At 53.5% G+C, this 10,087-nt stretch overlaps 1 protein-coding gene across 2 annotated transcripts; it reads right to left on the bottom strand.

Moving 5' to 3' along the window:
• Positions 1–85: 85 nt before the first annotated feature.
• Positions 86–8,296, bottom strand: PALM3 (paralemmin 3). 2 transcript variants are annotated; one of them, XM_036233809.1, is made up of 8 exons: positions 8,138–8,296; positions 5,744–5,792; positions 4,742–4,822; positions 4,081–4,223; positions 3,851–3,935; positions 2,254–2,299; positions 811–2,142; positions 86–780 (listed from the first exon to the last, which is right to left on the bottom strand). In XM_036233809.1, the coding sequence occupies exons 1-8, from the start codon at positions 8,176–8,178 to the stop codon at positions 329–331; spliced, it is 2,229 nt and encodes a 742-aa protein (XP_036089702.1). In that variant the 5' UTR covers positions 8,179–8,296; the 3' UTR covers positions 86–328. The 2 variants fall into 2 exon arrangements, with proteins under 2 accessions (XP_036089702.1, XP_016017642.2); XM_016162156.2 differs by having other exon boundaries at positions 86–2,142.
• Positions 8,297–10,087: the final 1,791 nt, after the last annotated feature.

Here is a 10,087-nt window from a genome sequence, read left to right as displayed (position 1 = left end):
CTTAAAATCTTTGATTCTAGCTAAGTGAAGCCTTCAATTACCCACCAGGAGATGGTAAGGGTTCTGTGCCAAAAACACACATTCAAGCAGTCCGAATGCTTTAATGTTCTATTTTCAAGTATAAAGGCTTAGTCGGAGGAGGAGGCCAAGGTCACAGGCAGTGGGCAAGGGGTCTGGAAGCCCAGGTGGAGGTGGATGTGTAAGCCAGCTGGCTCCCAGTTGCCACGGCCAGTCTCATGTGCCCTGTCCATGCCTGGGACCCTCTGCTGGATGCCAAGAGGCCGAGGTAGCTGTGAGAGGAGTGGGGTGTGGGGTGGAGGGTGCGAGCTCACATCACCGCACAACACTGGCACGTCTTTTGCTTAGGGCCACTCGCCTCTTCACCCTCAGGAAGAGCAGATGGCTCGGGCTTCTGGGCAGGTGCATAGGTAGGAACGAGGTGTGCACTGGGGTTGGCCCTGGGCCCCTCCACTGGAAGCAGTGGCTGGCACTCGGCAGGCTGCTCAGGAGCTGGGACCTCTGCCAGGAGCAGGGTGGCATCCCTTGAGGGGTCCTGGCCCTCAACAGGGGGTTGGGGCTCCACTGTTTCCTCCTCCATGGAGCCTTCCTGCTTCTCCTGGGGCTGTGGTCCTTCCTCCTCTGGCCTTGGCTCTTCCTTGGCCCCCAGGGGAGCCACTGCCTCACTTAGCTCCTCTGCCTGGCATTCCTTCCCTCCTGACTCTCTCAGCTCTTCTGGACTCACATCTTCCTTGACCCCTTGGGTCTTCTCTGTCCCCAGTGGCTCATCTCCTGTTCTCTCTGCCTTCAGTGACTCCTCATCTTTTTTCTCTGCTTCCAATGGCTCTTTGCCTCCTGTTCTCTCTGTTAGTGATACACCACATTCCTTTCTTTTGGTCACCAATAGTTCAATCACTTCTAGCTTTTGGTCGTCTTTCTTCTCTACTCCCAATGATTGCTCATCTCCTTTCTCTTCTGCCTCAAATTTTTCCTCACCTTTTTCTTTCTTTGCCCTCAATGATCCCTCAACTCCCTTGCTTTCAACTCCCAATGATTTCTCAACTTCTTTATCTGCCTCCAGCTTTTCCTCACCTCCACTTTGCTCTACTCCCAATGGCTCCTCACCTCTTTCCCTCTCTGTCCTCAAAGGTCCCTCAGCTTCCTTGCTTTCTGCTGACAATGATTCCTCACCTCCTTCCCCCTCTGTCTCCACCTTTTCCTCATCTCTCCTCTCTGGCTTCAAGGGTTCTTCACTTTCTTTCCTCTCCATCACCAGTGACATAGCCACTCCTTCCCACTCTGCCCCTGCCTTTTCCTCACTTCCTTTCTTCCCTGTGCCGGCCGATTCCTCTGCCTGTCTCCTCTCTACCTCCCAGGTTTTCTCCCCTCCCACCTTCTCTGACCCCACAGGACTCTCACCTCCTCCCTCCCTCCCTGGTGCTCTTGACCCTTCCAACCCCTCCACCAGCAGCTCCTCCCATTCCTCACTAAGGGTTACTCTCTCCACCCAAATGAAAGACCCCTCCTCTCCTCCAGAGCCCCTCTGCCTGTAGCCATCAGGGCTGCCCCTGGGGGCCTCTTCACCTTCTCCAGAAGCTTCTTCCACTAGTCCTTCCTGGAGCCTGGGTGAGCTGGTCTTCACAGCCTCCAGGCCCCCACCCGCCTCCTGGGTGGCCCCTGAGTCACTGCCCTCCATCCCTCCCACCCCTTCCCAGACCACCTCCATGACACCTCTGTCTTCCTTCACCCAGGATGGGAGCTCCGGGCGGTCAGCTTCTGGCCTGTCCCCAATGGCCTCCAACACCATCTCCTCCACCTTAGCTTCCAGCTCCGGGCCCGTGGCCCCTATGGCACAGTCTTCTGTGGCCCTCAGCCCCTCCCACACCACCGTCACCACACACCCTCCTTTGACCTCACCCACCCCTGCCTCAGATGCTGCCATCTCCTGACTCTGCTCCTGCTCCACAGGGAGGCTGGATCTAGGCCAGGGGCCATTGGCTTCTGAGGAGGTCCCTGCTGCCCTGGGGTCCTGCCTCAGGGTTCGTGGAACACCAATAGCCTCATCTCTGGGCTCAGAGGGGGATTCTGGGAATGTGACCACTGGTTCAGCTGGCAAGGAGGCTCTCTTGTTCAGATCAGTCTGGCCTGAGGGAGTTAGGGGAGCAGGGGAGAAAGGAGATGACAAGGTAAGATTCAGGCCACCCAGATTCAGGTCCCTCCTCTTGATACCCCAAACCCATGGGCACAAATACCCACCTGCAGTATCTGCCTCCACGGTGGGCTGGGAGAGAGGACGGTGACCCTGTGGGGATGGCAGACAAGGTCACGCCAGCCCATGTCTCTGCCTCCAGCCTCCTGCATGCCAGTACCTCTTCCCTGCTCAAACACCTTCAATAGCTCCCCATTACCTTCAGGACCAAACCCTCTACTGCACCTCAGCCTTCCTCACCCATTTATCACCCTCTGCTCCAGTGCTTCACACACAGTAGATACTTAATCAATATTATGTCATGCGGCCAACATCTCTAGTATTGGGAACCTATTCTTAAGGCTTTTGCTACTGGAACATACATTCCAATGGGACGAGGCAGGTCATAAATACAAACAAATAAATATATAATGTCAGGGAGTGAGAAGGGCAATGGCAGGAAAAAAAAAATAGGATGAGGCATTAAGGAATGTTTGGGAGATGATGGATGCCTCCTTTATGTATAAGATGCAGGAGGGCCTCTTAGAGGAGGTGACATTAAAAAGAGACCTGAAGATGGGAAGAGTCAGCCTTCAGTCAAGAGGTGGGGAAGGGCATTCCAAGCAGAGGGGACAGCAAGTGCAAAGGTCCTGGGGTTACAAGGAGCTAGGCAAGTTCAAGGAACAGAAAAGAGGGTCAGTATGGCTGGAATGGAGTGAGGAAGGAAGAGAGAGGAAGATGAACTTGGGAGAGGTTCTGGGGACAACCATGCAGGCCACCTAGGCCTCAGTTCTTTGATCCTATCCTCCATGACTTTGCATAAGTTATTCTTTGCCTTGAATTGCCTGCCCCTCACTCAAACACAGCATAGATGTCATTGCCTCCAGGAAGTCTTCCCTGAATCCTCAACCTCAGGTGCTTCCTCCAATGTATCCCATTCCCAGGGCTCGCCCTCAGACTTTGTGCACCCAATCTCTTCATCTGGACTGTGAACTCCCATGGACCAGGATGCATGCTTTGTGTGTCTCTGGCAAGGAACTTCCCACTTATATCGAAAACCTAGCAAGTGCTTCCCATGCTGATTAACAGGTCTCCTCTCCCTCTCTGTCCTGTGACAGGCACCTGGAAGCTAAAGCAAGACATCAGGGAGAGGTGAGGACTGTAGAAAACCCACACTCACTGTGGCCAGGTGCAAACGTGGCCGGATCTTTGGACTTCAGAGACAATTCGGACCTCTAGATTTTATTGTAAAGTGTCTTGGTTTTCAAAACCCTGTGTATGGCATGTGGATTCTATCTTAATAAAGGTGTTATCAAAATGAAAACCAAAAAATGCCAACACCTGTGTGGAGCATCTCACAGTTTCTTCCTGCCTTCCTCAGTTGGGCCACACTAGCAACCACGTATCAAAATGTTCTGTGGTGCCTGTCCCTGGTGCTAACTTGTGATCTCCCCCCACCCTCTCTCACACACCTCTTCCAGGTGTGTGCTCATATTCTTTTCAGAGATGGGGAAACTGAGGCTTGGGTTAGGAAAGTGATTTGCCCAAGACCACAAAGCAAAGAAGTAGCAGAGGACTAAGCATCTAAACTGTACTTGCAAGAGGTCCTGCTTGGGGCCCTGTGGCCACAGCCCCTCCCCAACCATTTGCTCCTTGGCTCCTCACCTGTCTGCGCCAGGTGGGCCTGCCGGAGGGCTTGTGCTGGGCACCTGTGGATGCACTTTGCAACAGCTGCAGCTGGGATTGGAGTCTAGGGAAGAGAGAGGGCTTCTGGAAGCCAAGCCCCCAGGCTCAGTGGATCCCCATAGTCTCAATTTGCCACCTCCCAGGAGGGGGCCCAAGGATCCTGGCCTAGCCAGTCTGGGGTCAAGGAGGCAAGCTGGGGCCCCACTCACGTGAACAAGCTGTCTTCCAGGTTCCGGATGCGGGCTTGCGCCTGGCCCTCAGGCGACTGGGGATCTTGAGAGGTGGGATCCTCGGGTCCCTCCGGCCCCTCAGCGGCCCCGTCCATTAGCCACCGCTCCCGGAGAGACTTCCTCTGATCATGGGGAGGGGGCTCCAGCTGGGCATACAGACTCCCATGCCCCAGGTAGAGTTCCCACCCCAACCCCAGGCGGGGCAGGTTTCCTATAGTACCACAATCACCCAGATGGGACAGACCTTTCTCCCATCACTGCTGGGTGGGACAGACACCCCATTACCAGCCCATAGCTTCCCCAGGCTGAGAAAAAAACACCCATCAACCTCCCAAAGCTTCTAGAATAGAATTTTCACTAAGGTGAAATCAGTGTCTCTCTTGGCCTCTCCTTACCCCACAGCTGGACAAACACGACAAACACCTTCACTGTCCCCATACTCTTCTCGAAGGTGGAACGGACGTCCACATCACCACCACCGCCACTCTCCCAAGGGGGAAAGACACCGCCCCCAAAGCTGGAACCAGTGCCTCTACCTCCTTCCCGGAATTAGAGGCTGGTATGGTCCCGTGAGCCGACTCTCACAGGTACCCCCCACTGCCTGGCCCAAGCTAGGCAGGCGCCCCAGCTGACTCCCAACCTTGAGCCTCTCCAGGCGGAGTTTTTCCTCCTCCAGCTCCCTGCGCGCCGCGCAGATCTCCTCCTGTAGCCGCCGCTTCTCCTGCGCACAGAGGACTGAGCTGCCCGAGGGCCGGGCGGGGCCGCCGCCTCCCCTTCCGCACTCCCTTCTCCACCCTGCTCACCCCGGCTCCCGGTATTCCCGGGGCTGCGTGGCGGCGGAGCGCTCATCGGGGCCAAGGCGAGGAGTGGGGGCTGTGGAGGCGCTGACTCAGCAGCGGCCCGGGCGGGGCGGGTGGGGGCGGGGCCGGTCGCTTCCAGGATGCTGCGAAGGCCTGGCCCGCGCTGAATGGGGGGGGGGGTCTGTGGATGGGGGGAACCTTGGAATCGGGATCTGGAGGGGAGACAGAGCTGTGGGGTTCCGAGAGATGAGGTCGAGAGAGATGGGGTTCAAAGAAAGGAGTCCAGAAATGGGGATCAAAGAAAGTAGGCTAGTGAGATAGGAGGTCTGGAATGGAGGTGCAGTCATGGGGGTGCAGCGAGACTGAGCTGTGGAGGTGGGGTCCAGAGAGCCGGGAGTTCAAATAGATGGGGTACAGATAGTTGAAGGATGGGGTCCAGAGAGTTGAAGATTTAGATATGGGAGTTCAGAGAGATGAGAATCAAGAGATGAGGGTTAGGGAGATGGGGGTCTGAGAGATGGGGTTCAGACATGGTGTATTTGGGAGATTTGGGTGCAAAAATGGAGCATCCGTTTATGCACATTCTGGGAGGGCAGTGTCCGCAGCATCACCATTTTGGGGGTGACGGTGACCAGTCCTCTGAATTGGGGAACGGAGGGGCCTGAGGATTTAGGTGGGGCACTCCAGGCAGGACTGGAGCTGAGGATGCTGCTCCCCCCACCACACACACACACAGCGCTAGGCCAGCTCCCCGGAATGGGAGGAAGGCAAGGAAGAGGACTGGGGCAAGGCTAGGGGTGCCCAAGACACTGGGCGTGGTGCACCCGGAGGGCGTTACTTACGGCTATGACCTCTAGTCTCTGCCGGTAGAGGGAGCTCTCAGCCATCGGCCTGTGGGGAGAGCGCAGATGACGCGGAGGGGGTCTCCCAGGGCCCCACCCTCTGCAGACTGACCTCTTGAATGCCCCTCTCTGAGATCCCTGAGCTACTTGGAAATCAAACAGCCCAGCATTTCCTCTCTTTCGCCTTTGAATCTGGGAAGAGTCGGGGCAGAGGATGGGGGTCTTGTGAAGAGGTGTGAGTGGAGATCATGACAGGTTGAGCTAAAGCCCTTCCTAGGCCTGACATTACCTCTCTGAGCCTCAGTTTCCTCATCTGTAAAATGAGCCTGGATAGTTTTACCCTGACCTTGCAGAGAGACGCCCCAACAAGGAAAAAACTTGGGACATGGTACTCAAAAAACAGTAGCATAGTTCATTATTCATAATACCTTTAATAATTTCCATGGTTAATAATACTGATGATTTATTATAATAACGATTCCCAGTCCATTCTACAGAACCCCACCAGGCCCCTCTTTCCAATTCCACATCCTCTCTGGACCTTGGCTCCTACCCAGGATCCCTTAAGTTCTGGCGGATGAGGGAGTCTGGAAAGAGAATTTTCCATCCCACCATGGACATACACCATCACCATGGTAACTCTGAAGCTGCCTTCTCCACCTGCCAACCCCCCTCCAGGGGGCAAGGGTCACCAAGTCAGCTGCCTAGCCCTGGACTCTGAGCTGGGAGGAGGGGAAGGGGATTTGCTGTTTAAGATTTAACCTGAGATATCTCCATCATTGTCCTCCCTGCGGCACCTCAGGATCACACTTCCCAGCCTCCAGGGCTTCCCTCAGCCCCATCTGGGCTCCTTCTGGAAGATGGAGGCTGACGGTGGTACTGCAGGGAACTTAGGGGACAGTAATTGCTACATCATCCTATAATCACAGACATACATTGAGCACTGACTATGTGCAGGTGCTTCACAGGCTAATATTTAGAAGAATATATCTATCTGACTATTGTCCCTGACACCTAGCCCAAAACAAGCCCTCAAACACTTATTAAGTTGGGTATTAGCCTCGTTGCCCAATCTCCAGCGGGGCCTTCCAGATTTTCTCTGGCCACACCATGAAGGCATAATATCACCACCATTTAGCACTTACTATATATAGTGCTCTAAGTGCTCTGTGGGGCTTCCTTTAGGCTGCCACAGCCACCCCCGCCTACCCCTCCCTGCCCTGATCTTGAGACACTGTAGTCAACTCATTGCTAAGTTGACATTCCAAATGAGAATAAAATCGGCCAACCATTAGCCAGTGCATACCACGTGCCAGGCACTGTGAAACTCATTGAATCCTCCCGTTGTAGGAGGTTAAGTAGTATTCTTGTCTGCATTTTACTGATTGGGAAACTGAGGCTCTGAGAAGTGGCAAAAAGATTTGTCCATGGTCATTGAGTCAGAACTGGAATTTGAAGCTTTCAGGCCCCAAACTCTGGGGGGGGAGAGGTGGGTCCAGGCACCCTGTTTTGGTAGCCAGGAGGCCTGGGGCTCTGTGATTTTATTTGGGGCAGGGGGCTGAAGTCATACTTTGCAGGAAGACCAGACCCCCTGCTAAATAGGTTTGCCCCTCGGGAGAGCACTGAAGTCCCCCCTCTGCTGTCCCCATCCCCAAGATGTAATCTCCAGGCCTCTTTCTTACTGGGGAAGGGGATCAGATTCCCGTTGCTAAGCAACCAGGTTTGTAGTTGGTGAATAATGCAACAAGGACCCAAAAGAGTTAGGAACAAAATTGGGGACCCTGGGGGAGCCCCTTTTCCAGAATTTTTTACAAACCTCTGGAGTCCCTCCACTCTCCTACTTTAAAAGGCCCTCACACCTTGAATATTAAAATACTCTCTACATGCATTCGATATTGTATAACTCTATGAGAATAGCTGGAACAGTTGGTGGCCATTTTATTAAGCAGGTGATCATTTCAATTTTGCCATCTTCCTTCCAAATTTGGGAGCTGTTAGCTTTTTCTATTGGATCTCAAGCATTTCCTCCCACCCTGGACACTGAGGGGTGTCCCTAGAGGCAAAGTGTGGGAATGAGGAGCCCTGGCATCCTCCACCACCCCCACCCCCACCCCCCGGCCCAGTCATAGCCCCACCCACAGGCTGGACTTTGGATTTGAAGCCTGCAAGCGGAAAATCCCCAAAAAAGAAAGCGTGGGGGTCTGCTTCTTTCACCTGACTCTGGGAAGGGGGCCATGGAGGAGCCTGCGGGTTTGGCTGCTGCGGTATCTCTCCATTCCCCCTGCTCCCTTTGGGAGAGGCCATCTGGGGCTCTCACCCCTATGGAAAGGTCAGCATGCCCCATGAGCCCCTCCCAGGTACTGTTCACCTGCCCCCCTGACCCTGGACACTTACATGGGTGTGGCCGGAGACCACACCTGGCTCTTCAGGGCCATCTCTGCCCAGAAACCCACGTTCTGGTCTCCGAGATCAGGACCCACCACCCGCTTGCCCGAAGGTGCCCTGGAGGCTGTGACTTGGCTGGCGGGAGGGGGGCTGTGGTCAGGCACCAGGAGAGCTGGTCCAGCTGGTTTGGGCTGGGAGGCGGGAGGCGCGTTGGGGGAGGGGGCTGGGGGCTGGCAGGCAGTCCTGGGGAGGTACTATCAGCTGTTCTGATAAATTATTTACCAGCCACTGGCCTCCTTGCAGCACTGGGCTGCCTCCTTGCAAATGCAGTCTCACATGCTTTGTCAGGCATGTGGATGGACCAGAGTGAGGAGTCGCCAACCCCCTCCGAGAATGATGTCTCCACTTGGCATCCCAGACACCTTAAGTCCAGCTGCCCATCAAGGGTCCCCCACATGCAAGCATTGTTGCACACCACACATGCTGGCTACTCTTACACACTACTTACTGCCCTTCTGTCTCAGAGCCTGGCTCTGGGTGGGGAGGGAGGGACTGATCCAGCTAGAGGATTCTGAGCACCATGGAAATCAGGAGACCCAGGCTTTGGGTAACTGTGGGTAACGCCCCAGCTTTCTAGGCCTCAGTTTTCCCTTTTGTGAAATGGGAAAATTAAATCAAGTGGCCTCCAGGACGCTGGACTCTTAAATACTATAACAGGGATGGGGTGGTGATGAGGAAGGTCCAGAAACTTCCCACCCAAATCTTGAGCATCGCTGTTTTGTCCTTCTATGCCATGCTGAAAGTGGCAGCAGCCCCTTTCTCAGCTGACTTCATGTTTCATTTAACCACCCTTTGTGGAAATAGTCTACTCTCCCGATTGATCTCCCACAGCCTCCCCCATCACAGCCTTGGTCACGGTGCAATTTTAAGACATGAATCCCAAGAAGAAAGGGCCTTGACCTGCACCCCCTACTGAGATCCTCCCCATGGGGCAAAGGGAACATGCCCACCTAATTCTGATTCTCATGATGCTCAGAATCCTCTAGCTGAATCAGTCCCTCCCTCTTCACCCAGAGCCAGGCTCTGAGAAGGAAGAGCAGTAAGTAGTGTGTAAGAGTAGCCAGCATGTGTGGTGTGTGGGGGACCCTTGATGGGCAGCTGGACTTGAGGTGTCTAGGGTGCCAAGTGGAGGCATCATTCTCTGAGAGTGTTGGTGACTCTCATCTTCTAGATTCTACTTAGGGTACGTGGAACCCCAAAATTTCCTGCCTCAGGAGTCCTGAGCTCACTGAGAAAGCCTGAGGTTTCTTGAAGGCAGACCATGCCAGGGTATGCCCCTCCCCCATCACAGAAGTGGCCATTATGAAAATATATTTGCCATGAAAGAATGAGAGAACATATTTTTTTAATTCATTTTTAATTGTGGTAAAATACAAATAAAATTTATCATTAGTGGCACTTAGTAAATTCACAATGTTGTGCTATGGACACGATCTAGTTCCAGGACTTTTTCATCACCCAAAAAGGAAATCCTGTCCCCACCAGTAGTCACTCCTCATTCTCTCTCCCTCAGCCCTTGGCAACCACCAAACTGTTTTCTTTCTCAGTGAAGTTGCCTGTTCTGTACATTTCATATCAATGGAGTCATACAACACATGGCTTTTGTGTCTGGCTTCTTTCAGTCAGCACAGTGTTGTAGTATGAATAAGTGCTTCATTCCTTTTTATGGCCGAATAATATTCCACTGCGTGGCTGTACCGTATTTTGTTTATCCATTCATCTGTCAATGGACATATGAGTTTCCACCTTTTGGAGGAGATAACATATTTTATTTAATTGCTTGTAGTTTTATTTCATAAATACTAATATAAATGGAGTCACTTTAAGATGGAGTCAGAGCTCCCATCCCAGAGGAACTGCTTCTCATGTCTTATGCCTCAAACCTTTGAAACATTAAAA

This window comes from Rousettus aegyptiacus, unplaced genomic scaffold, assembly GCF_014176215.1.
Source record: "Rousettus aegyptiacus isolate mRouAeg1 unplaced genomic scaffold, mRouAeg1.p scaffold_m13_p_16, whole genome shotgun sequence".
Lineage (NCBI taxonomy): Eukaryota > Metazoa > Chordata > Mammalia > Chiroptera > Pteropodidae > Rousettus > Rousettus aegyptiacus.
The sequence above is the reverse complement of the archived record's forward strand: the minus strand, read 5'-3'. Positions and strand labels throughout refer to the sequence as shown.

Excerpts from the sequence above, each read along its gene's own strand:
- PALM3 (XM_016162156.2), bottom strand. The coding sequence starts at position 8,178 with ATGGCCCTGAAGAGCCAGGTGTGGTCTCCGGCCACACCCAT. Across the intron at positions 5,793-8,137 it reads TGGTCTCCGGCCACACCCAT|GCCGATGGCTGAGAGCTCCC; the intron begins GTAAGTGTCCAG and ends CTCTCCCCACAG. Across the intron at positions 2,300-3,850 it reads GGCCCACCTGGCGCAGACAG|GGTCACCGTCCTCTCTCCCA; the intron begins GTGAGGAGCCAA and ends CCATCCCCACAG.